The sequence below is a fragment of the Onychostoma macrolepis genome, chromosome 23 (assembly GCF_012432095.1).
Source record: "Onychostoma macrolepis isolate SWU-2019 chromosome 23, ASM1243209v1, whole genome shotgun sequence".
Taxonomy (NCBI): Eukaryota; Metazoa; Chordata; class Actinopteri; order Cypriniformes; family Cyprinidae; genus Onychostoma; species Onychostoma macrolepis.
Genome location: NC_081177.1, coordinates 17,984,787 through 17,996,317, shown reverse-complemented (window position 1 = coordinate 17,996,317; position 11,531 = coordinate 17,984,787). Strand labels below are relative to the sequence as shown.

Genomic DNA, 11,531 nt, shown 5'->3' with positions numbered 1-11,531 from the left:
AACACAAAGTACCAAACAAAAAGCCAATACAAAACATATCCCATGTGTGTATATCGACTTATTAGTGGTGAAAATTGAAATAGTGACACAAAGAGAAAGAGAAACATAAGCGAGGATGTCTTGATACACACATAGACACAGCCAATGGAAGAATAGACTTATGAATAGACTGATGAATGACTGGGGGTCCGGCTGGTGGCATGGAGGGAGGACGCGCCCACAGTGATGCAGTATGCTGTTCTTGGAGGAGTTATGACATAATCCTCAAGTGTACTAGCAGCATTCAGGAGTGTGCTAACAATGAAGCAATGGCACTCTAGTAATGTGATTGTGATGTCATAACAGAAGCCATGGAGACAACATGCGTAATGAGGCCATCAGCCAATGATGCCAGTTAATGCCAATGAGTGAAAATAGGTCATAAGCTGTGAAGATATACTGTAGCTGATGTGTTAAATATCAAAGGATCTGTAATCTCATCTATGGATTTATATTTCTCCCTGATCAGCAAAATGAGTTTTATTCCAGTTTGCATTCTACTGTTATGATTTAATGGAAATGGAAATTACATATAATAATAATAATAATATAAAACATGTGTTTCTTCAATTATGGGCACTTCCAGAAAAAAAAAAAAAAAAAGTTAGAAGGCTTCTTACATTCTCACTATTATAATTTATCTTCAATTGTACTAATAACAATTTCCAGCAACAGACGTACATAAATCATAAGGAAGGAGAATTCTGTCATTATTTAGTGAAATGCACATATCAAAATATGTTTTTTAAAATACAATTCTGTGACATTGTATAAAATGGAATTCATTCAGTAATTTCATAGCTAGCATTTTATGTATCCTTAAACTAAATAGTAAGTTTACATTTAATTTTACACACACACAGAGACACACACACACACACATATATATATATATATATATATATATATATATATATATATTTTTTTTTTTTTTTTGCAGCAAAATTATGGCAAAAACGAGGAACAGTAATTTCTGTAAAAAAAAAAAAAAATCACAAAAATGTTTTGAAATTTAATCTGATTTAAAAAATAATATTTTTTTAGAATGGAATCATAATTCGAGGGTTTTAGAGATTTATTTTGACCTACATATTAAAAACTCAACTCGTATGACATAAAAGTGCATATTTGAAGAAACACATGCAAATTATCTACAGATGTGAGTCTGCCCTAGTAGGCCTATATGATAAATTGCTCCACAGGCTCAGATTACATTGAGTGCCAGAGGATAAGTTATAAAATTTCCAGAGACATCATCTTGACGGATGATGATGACTAGTCACTTCCTGGCACTGAGCCATTGATTACATGACACCAACCGCTGTGACAGAAGACCTTAACAAGCACTATCACACTGACAAGTACAGAGCAGGCACAATAAACAAGGTCACAGCATCTCTGGTTTCTGCAAAAGTCACCTTATCAGTACAAATGGATCACACCTTTGTACAGCATTATAGGCCTGGAATTGAATTCTTTTTTAATCTCGGTAAGGGACACTATTCTGGATTACTGTTCGGATGACAGATTCAGTTGTGAATGTTTAGAGAGGTGTGGAAAAGCACATTCAGTGAGAGAGATAAGAGAAAGTGCGAGCATCTTTTGGCATGCAGCAGAGCAGTCGAGTGCAGATGACACAGAGAAAAAGAGCTGAAGAGTGCTGATGAGATCTGCCTCAGTCTATATGCAGAGAAAAGAAGAAGGAGCACGGGAACCGATCAGAAAACAAAATGCTCATTCCAGTGCAGCTGTCTCGTTGTCGTGTTACAGGAACAGAAACAATGAAAGTCAAGGTCAAACTCAAAAACTTGAATGCATGATGGTAAGCAGTCAGGCTCATGCTGTAAGAGTAACTCAAATGCGGCTGGAGCACATATACACACGCGTCTCTCGTGTGTATATTCAGAAGGAAGGAGATTTGAGAGCGCGATCCTTTGCTGTGGCCACAGGCCGGTGCCGCCCACCCCAACCCTCACTTCAACACTCACCCAGCAAAGGAAAAGAAGCTAAAATGACCAAGAAAGAATTTACAAGAGACAAAACAAACAAACAAACAGGAAGGGACGGTCAAGCATTTGGTTAAGTGCTTATCTGTTTTTCCAAAGAGCCTGTTTGTTGAGAAAAAGTCATGCAAATCTGAATCGAGAAACTGTTTGTTTTCATTTTTGTTCTTTGAGTTTCTTTCTTTCTGTTTTTGTTTTTGTTTTTGCATGGATACAGGTAAACGTTCGAGTATATCGCCCACTTTTGGGAAATGTGTGTTAGTTTAAAACTGATTGAGTTTTTTTTTTTTCCTCTTTGTTCCGGATGTTTGCATGCCAGATTACTATCCACTGTCTCCCCCACGCTGTCCTTCAAAGAAAAAAAAAGCTTGATGGAAAAACTTTATCATTAAAACCAAAAACCAAAAAAGACTTCTTTACTCAACAAATATTTCCCAAAGATGTCTGAAATGAAAATAGAGCTACACAGAAAGACTTGAAGCAGACAAAGTGATAAGATGCAGGAAAGGAGAGGAAGTAGTTAACAAAGCAGTGATGAAATAATGATTTCATGTTGAATTTGTATGAATGCATTCAGAAAGGTTTATGCATAAAGACTGTTAAAGTGTAATCGCTGAACATGGACCTATTTTCACTCTTTATAATGGGTAAATAATGAAGCTGGTCAGAAATTAGAGTGAATTATCAATATATCTAACTGCTGTCTTTAATTAACAATTTATATTTAGAAGTGACTGTAAATGCTGTAAATTATACAGTGCAATTCTCTCTATGTAGTGAATTTCAGATTTTGTTCTATTAATACAATTAATGCAACTCAAATGATAAATTATTACATTTTTAACATCACAGGAGTTGTTTTTAATTGCAGCAATGTGTATTTTGTATTGATATTCTTTGCCATCATTTGTGATTTATCTCACATATCTCACATATTTGCATCTTGAATCATTTTTATAAAATTATACAATATTATGCATTTAGCAACGTACTTTATAAAATGCACTGTATAATCTGATGACAGAATTCACACAGTGACACAGACTATGGATATGATTATTTTTATCAGATGGTAGTAATCAAAGCTAGGAAAACTTTAATAAATTAGCATCACTTGGGTCTTCCCACTTTGAGAAAATATATTCCACTGACTCTCTTACTGATAGGGAGCATCTGTGTTGAGCAGTGAACCATTACCGTACAAGGCAAATGTTTGAGCAAATGAGTGAGATAAACATGAATCTATCAGTGGCAGCACTGCGGCTCTTCTCAACCGCTGGGTTACAATGTGCACCCATCTTACAAAACCTAAAATGAAAACAAACTTGATCCGTAGATCTGTCAAATATTTTTAAACAAACATTTATGTGTGAGACAGCTGTGAGGGAAAAAAAATACGTTTTTGAAGAGCTCTGATGAATGATTGATCTAAATATAGTGTTTTCTTCTCTAAAGAGCTACATTGCGGGCATGAAATGATTTTCAAAGATATGTACAGATGATGTATAAATACATACATCAGAAATGAATAAAAATACTACATTTAGGCAAAGATATCAACACTCTTAACATCTACTAAATGTTTCTGTAGTCTGATTTCTAACATGAGGTTGACAGAATGATGTTAATGTTTGTAAATCTCAGTCAAAGCAAAGAAAAAACAACAAAAATTATATGTATAGGACTGAAAAAGAAGACTAGAGTGAGTAGAGTGGCACATTTCACCTACATAAGCATAAGTCTGCAGACACAAAGTGAAAAAAATGTGATGAAAAATGTACAGATACACATGAAGCACATCAAACAGCAGTCAGCCACAATGATATATGGTAGTCATAATTAACATTTCTAGCCTGAAACAAAACAATACCACAAAGATGGAGAAATAGTTAGGAAAAAAAATCTTTAAGTATTGAAAATTAAAAAATAAAATGTAGTTAGTCCACTATTCCCAGAAAAAAAACTAAAAACATATAATACACATTCTTAAAATCACTAATTAAATACTATCAGGGTGCATTAAAGCATTATTCTGGGTTCAAAACAAGTTTAAAAAAACAGTTCACCCAAATTATAATTACAATTATGTCATTTATTCACCCTCATGTTGTTCCAAACCTGCATGACTTTATTTCTTCGGTGGAACATGAAAGTAGATATTTATAGCTAAATCCAAAGTCCAAGCCCAAACTATCATACAATGAAAGTGAATGGTAAATAGAAGGACTTCAATATTTTCAGTGTATACACTGTAAAAAAAAAAAAGTTGAGCCAACTTAAAATTTTAAGGCAACCAGCTTCAGCAGATTTTTGAGTTTTCTCAACTTGTTGTTTTAAGTTTATACAACAAAAATTTGAGAATCTCCCACAAAAATAAGTTGAGCAAACTCAAAAATATGCTGAAGCTGGTAAAACAATTTCTTTTAAGTTCGCGCAACTTTTTTTTTTTTTTTTTTTTACAGTGTAACAACTTAAATGTTGGTCTTTTCCTCTCACAAAGCTGTTTAAATATAGAGTGTATGATACTTTTATAATACTTTTATGGTGCACTTGGTCACCATCCACTCTAATTGTATGGAAGAGCAGCATGAACATTCTTTAAAACATCTTATTTCATGTTCCACAGACAAAAGAATGTCATACAGGTTTGGAATGGCCTGAGAGTTAGTAAATATATTTTTAGGAAAGAATTTGAACTTTTAACTCAATTGACAGCATCTGTAATCTTTGCTTGTTTTTGTAAACTGACAGGCAAGCTGATATTATTTCCAACAGCATGACAAAGATGCTATCAATAGAGCAGAACTTGTTTTGAACCCTTGTTTTGATTCCTTTAAAGAATGGTATCTAGACATATGCTAATGTACTACTTTTGATAAAAATAAAAAATGAAAGACTGTTAGTTTAGAAGAGTTTAGAAGATGCCTACAGAGGAGAGAACAGGAGACAGGTAAAAATAGATTTAAGCCATGAACCATGTGAACCATGGAACAGAGAAAAAGACTGTGAGGATCTGTGGAAGGTAGATGCAGTCAGTAGCACAGAGATGTTAGAGGATGCTTTCACACAGTCTCACGATGGAAATTACAAGATGAATTATCTGGAAAAAAGTAACAGAGGGAAAGAGAATGAAAGAGAGAGAGACAGACAGAGAGAACTATCAGAGAGAGAAGAACCTTATAGGGCTTATACTCGAAGGTTTACCCCTGTGTAGGCTCAAAAGCCATAGCAGTACCTCTGCTTACTGTAAAACCTCATCTTTTTAGCAAACCACGCTTGACAACAGAAGCCTCTCGGAAAATAAGTGCTCTCTCTGTATTCTCTCCGTGGATTTTTGGACTAAATTCAGGTTATAATCCAGGTTCTTCTCTCAATATCCAGACATACTTTTAAAAAATAAAATAAAATAATTTTAAAAGCAATTATTTAATTATATCATGCAATTATTTAATTATTTAATATACATCAAGGTCATGTTGTGCATGATATTTTAATAGCCATGTATTAAATGATATATTCTGTTTTATAGAATATGCTATTTTAAAGCTGAAGTGTGCAATTTTTATGTTAAAATCCTATTACAATTCAAAATATCCATAGACAACTATAAATGTGTAATTTGTAGGTTGATTTGTCCAAAAAGTGTTTCTCTGTGGTGCGATTAAAACAACATTGTCTCAACCAATGGCATTGGACTGGGGGCAGAACTATCTATTTATCCAACCAATGGTCCATGTTTGTGAAATCTGATCTATCAGATTTTTTTGCAATTCCATTTGCTCAAAAAACAACCACTTCAGCTTTAAAAAAAAAAAATCTGATTCAAATCAAAGAAAATATATTTTCTGCCATGCACTTATCACTAACGCTGTTTTGTACGCATTCTGTTGTAGGTAATAGGTTTAGTTTTGGACAGAGAGAAGACAGAGAATGGCTTATCGAGAAACAGGGATTTGAAAATAAAACCAACACCTTCAGACAACAAAGAAGAACCCAACAACAAGAGAAAAGGCCCAACACAGCAAGACAGCACACAGAAATCGAGAGAAGGAGAGGAGGAGACACAAACAGCGGCCCATAGAGGATCAGTCAAAGCCAGACAGGCCATCTTGCAAAGAGCCACTCAATCACAGAGAGACGACTACAGAGAAGGTTTCAAATACAGAACAGAAGTACCACGGCACACACGGTGGGGTGTTGCATGTGCTGCTGTGTGTGAGGAGGAATGCTTGGAGCATGTGTGTGTGTGTGTGTGTGTGTGTGTGTTTGTAAGAGTTTTCGTGTTTTGTGAGTGTTTTTGAGTGTGTGAGTGTTGTGTCTGACACAGGTAGGGAAAGCAGGGAACTCACTCCCGGGAGCGGCGCTTGCATTGGCAGTGGAGAGAACTACATGAGTGGGGGTAGAAATATTGGTTACGTCATGGAGCTGGCTGAGCACAGAGGATCGACGTCTCACTGCACCCTGAAACGAACCACTTCTCTTGAACGTACTCACTACCTCCATCTGCAGGAGAGAGAGAGAACCACATCATATACACACTTCAGAGCAAGAAAGAGAGAGAAAGAGCAAGAAGGAGAGAGCAGAGCGAGGAGAAAATATACTTGTGATACTTCACCCGGTAGGAGAAAACAAAGCTATGTTGCCATTGTGTACTAAGGGGTACATCTTTAGACATTAAAAGGATAGTTCACCCAAAAATGAAAATACTGTCATTATTTATTCCTCCCCATGTCGTTCTAAACCCATTTGCTGTGAAAAACAACAGTTTATTTTTTGTTCAGTCTATTCCTCACACAAAGCTGTTACTTGGAAAGCACATGATGTTTTTGTCCTTTTTGGGGCTTCACAGACAGGGTCACTTATGCGGAAACTTGGGAACCAGCATAATTATTCTTCAGAATTTCTCCTTTTGGGTTCCACAGAACAAAGAAAGTCATACATAAAACAACATCAGGCTGAGTAAACGATGACATAATTTTCATTTTTGGGTAAACTACCCCTTTAAGGACCTGCAACCAGGATCATAATGAAACTCATGATGAAATCATAATTGACCCAGTTTGCTTTCTTAGTACATGGTCTGGGTCTTATTAAGAATGATTTATTTGTGCATAATATAACAAATATTAATAATTATAAGCATTCATCAAAATGTAGTAACTTGCTCTGTCGCTAAAACAGCTAATCGCCGACCAAGAACATATCAAGAACACTTTCCACTATTCAGTCATTTTCTAATAAAAAAAAAAAATCAAGTCCTGAATATCATATTCACTCAAGAATAAATAAACTGGTTGCAAACGGCATTTCACTTAAAGAAACACGCTGCATTGTGAGTTAATTTATCAGGATTCTGTTCTGTTTTTCCAGAAATAGAGTGCGGATGTCACTGTGGTATTCTTTTGTTTCTAAATGGCTTTGTTAAAAGATCAAATAGACCGCACAAGACAAGTTCACAGAACATTTCTTGTAATAAAAGATAACACAACAAATGGATGCCTCTGCAACCACACCACCCCAAATGTTTCACTTCTCCGAAACTCACTTTGTGCGCTGAATCAATTTTACATGCAGTCCTTAAGAACAAGTTGAACCAGGCCAAACCGAAATGGGAAATGCCGTAAGAATATGCAATCATCTTGCATAAGAACTCATCGATAATTAATCTGCAAATACCCTGTGTCAAAAACACAACACTGAGAAATGGAGGAGCTCTCCTCAGTGGAGCCACGCAGGATGAAAGCCTTGATTAGATTAGGCTGACTGATGATATGAGGCCGGCCGCTATAATGTGTGTCGTGTTTTGCCTACTCAGTGTCGAGCAGTGAGGGAATCGATGGAAACCTTGTAAGGAGGTTTACAAGCACTTCAGCAATCTATACCGGGCACTCCAAATTTTTAAAAAATGTCTATATAATGCTCTACTATCCCATCAAGTCTGCTCACTGATGGTGTATATTGGCAAGAACATGGCCAAAAGAGTGAGTGCTACATCATGCATGCATGTGCTTTGAGAGCGTTCTGTTATAAAAGCTCATTCTTAAGTTACAGTGCCACGAACCAACAGGCACCACAACCCACCTATTTGTACCTAGTGAAATTCTGCTCGGGAAACAAAAGTAATACTAATAACTCACAAGCGCACCACACAACAGATCTTTCCACAAAGACGCAATTAGGTTTCTTCTAGCACAATTTAAGAAACAAGCAACCAACAATTCTATGCAAACCCAAACACATAAAGAGAGAAAATCTCACTTAAAGTCGTGGATGGAGTCCAGACCAAGAACTACAATTAGCATAAGTACAATTCAGTTCAACTCAAGGAAATTAATTTAGCATTGGACTCAAATCAAGCTACTTCAACAATAATAATAATAATAAAATAAAAAAACCTGTGAGCTGAGTTGAAAATTATAGAGAGAAAGAGATAGTAAACAGAAAACGGACAGAGAAACAAGATAGTATAATACACATTTGGTTGATATATATATATATATATATATATATATACAGATCAAATCAAAATAAGAACTACTTCTAATATATTCTTCTCACATTTATGATAATATTACAAGCCTTGATGCGTAAGATAGGGATGCACTATAAATCAGTACTATATCAGTAGATATTAGAAGTTTACCTTATTGTTTCAGTAGATATACTTCTGTTCAAAAGTTTGGGGTCAGTTTTTTTTCTTGAAAAAAATTTATACTTTTATTCAGCAAGGACAAATTAAATAGATGAAAATGACAGCAAAGTTTAAAACATCAAAAGATTTCTCTTTCAACTATATGCTATTCTTTTGAACTTTCTATTCACCAAAGAATCCTGAAAAAATATATCACAGTTTTTATAAAAATATTAAGCAGCACAAATGTTTTGAACACTGATAATAATAATTGTTTCTTGAGAATCAAATAAGCATATTAGAATGATTTCTGAAGGATCCGGAGTAATGATGCTGAAAATTCAGCTTTGCAATCACAGGAAAAAGTTACATTTTAAAATATGTCAAAACAGAAAAAAACTATTTGAAATAACAACAATAATAATATTTTTAATAACAATAATAATAATTTTTGACAGTATTACTGTTTTTACTGTATTTTGATCAAATAAATGTAGCCTTGGTAAGCATAAAAGACTTAAAAGACAAAAATATTTTAAAGAAAATCTTACTGACCCCAAACTTCTGAACCCCTAATTTCATACTGGACATTATAATGTACAATATGAAATTCAAATTTAGCATTTAAAATGAACTGATTTTAGGTTTTAGTGTTTTTTAATCTATTTAAACAAAATAGTATAGAATTACATACAGCCATAACATGAAAATAATTAGAAATAATTAGCTTATCATATCAACCAGATCTTTAATATTGGTGCATCCCCAGAGTCAAACATTGTTCAGATCCTCATCAAATCTTTCAAGCTCCATCAAGTCTGAGGAGCAACATTCTCAAGTCCCATGCAGCGCGCTGGGCTGCGACTGATTCTGTGCTGTGACTCTGAGCCAAATGAGTTACTAAGCAATAAATTAGGACTCGAGTTACATAATTGAGTGACAAAACAGAGCTCTGAGCACGGGAAGGGGGGAGGGAATGTTATAGATTCTTGTTGGGGGAAATCTCTACGCATTTAGTGAAGGGTCCCAACAGTGGGAAGCAGAGACAGAGATAGAGTAGTGAAGGAAAGGAAGAAAGAGAAGAGGAAGAAGGCAAGGATGAACTAATGTTGGTGATTCAGAGAGGGTCTAGAGAGAGCGAGGAGAGAAGAGGAGGAAACGAAAGGAAAAGCAAAAGAGCATTCTTTGAGGACACATAAGTTCTACTGTCTGTGGAAACCATATAGGTGACTAGAGCTCTAACTAGTTCTACCAGAGGGATTGATTGGTCAGAGGTAAGGGGTCTCATGCACAGCACCTGAGTCTGGATACGGTTAAGGCCTCTAAACCAGAGGATCTGCCCCCTGCGTAGCTCCCTCTCAGCATGGTCTATCTCCTCCTCGTCCTCGGCCAGCTCGTCCTCCGTCATCTCGTCGGCCCCTGGCCCATGACCCGCCTCCTTCAGACACTTCAGGTGACTAGTGGGCACGGTGGTGATCAACTGAGATGAAAATAAGAATTTTTAAGAGGAGTTGCATGACTGATACTGTACGATGGTGCGCAGTGCTGGATATACAGTTTATACAATACATGGGCAAAAATATGTGAATATCTCATCTTTTTAAAAATGCTACCAATCTGGAACTGATTGAAACTGAACAAGACATACCCCCTATTACCAAAACTCTGCCCTATAAAGATATCATATGAACGGTAGCCTATTAGATATATATTTATCAGTGCATGCTCTTTTTCCTATTTTTTATCCTGTACGATTACAATTTGATGTATAAATTCACTTAACTCATTTTAATTTTTAGTGTTTTATTATTAATTTATTTAGATAATATAGTCTAATTTTTTAATATCAGCCTTAAGATGAAAATAAGTACAGTATTGACCCGAATATAAGACGATGTTTTTTCCTTGGAAATACATCTGAAAAAACGCGTTCGTCTTATATTCAGGGTCTAGACTTTGACATGTCAATAATACACCCACAACAATAGGTGGCGCCAAAAACGCATAAAACGAGTGTGCCATGAAATATGTAATGTAATGTGTGTTGTAAAGATCGCGAGTGAAAACAAATGAAAAAGAAAAGCTTACAGCAGCATGATCGTGACTGTCATGTTAGCCTGATGGGACCAAACTTCCTCTGTAAGTGATTTTAAAACATAAGACAGTACCCAGATTTGAAGACTACAATAAGATTTCACGTCTACTGATAATAACATTTTGGTAATCTACTATGAGTTGGATAGCCTAATTGTTATATAATTCAGATGGGCTACCTGTTATTTCAATGGTATATCAAAAATTTCCAATGTCATTGTTGGTACATTTTACCAGTATTTACCATACTTTCAAAACAAAAATTAGAATTGGAAAAATATGCAATATGAAAATAATTTAAGAATAAATGTGTTTTACAGAGAGAGAAAAAAAAAAAAAAAAAAAACAAGATTTGGTTTTCAAAAAGCCTTTTTCCAACAGGTACATCTGGAAAAAGGGGGGTCGTCTTATAATCAGGGTCGTCTTATATTCGGGACAATACGGTATTAGAAAATATTTATCATATCAGCCACAATCGGCACAGTTATTGTTCAGCTCTATCAAGTTTGAGTAACCACATTTTCAAGTCCCATGCAGCACATAGACGCTCCTTCTAATTAAAGGTGCCATAGAATGCATTGATACAATATTTTAAATTGTTCTCTGATATCTACATAAAAGGTATGTGGCTTAGGTAAGGGCAAAAATTCTCCAGAAACGGTTTTACATGTGCATTTACAACCCTAGAATTTCTCCCTAGAATGAAATGGTCTGTTATTGGCTTATTTGGAAGGGTCATGAATAATAATGTTGAGCTCTGCTCT

General features: G+C 35.3%; 1 protein-coding gene across 8 annotated transcripts in view; it reads right to left on the bottom strand.

Moving 5' to 3' along the window:
- atp2b3b (ATPase plasma membrane Ca2+ transporting 3b) overlaps positions 1-11,531 on the bottom strand; it is a 55,707-nt gene that overhangs the window by 5,900 nt on the left and 38,276 nt on the right. For 4 of the 8 annotated variants that reach the window (XM_058763364.1, XM_058763365.1, XM_058763366.1 and 1 more), the window contains one exon: positions 9,971-10,153. In XM_058763364.1, coding sequence (XP_058619347.1) covers positions 9,971-10,153 — 183 coding nt within the window. Of the gene's footprint in view, positions 1-6,391; positions 6,546-9,970; positions 10,154-11,531 lie in introns of all 8 variants that reach the window. The other 4 variants (XM_058763368.1, XM_058763369.1, XM_058763370.1 and 1 more) reach the window with 2 other exon arrangements.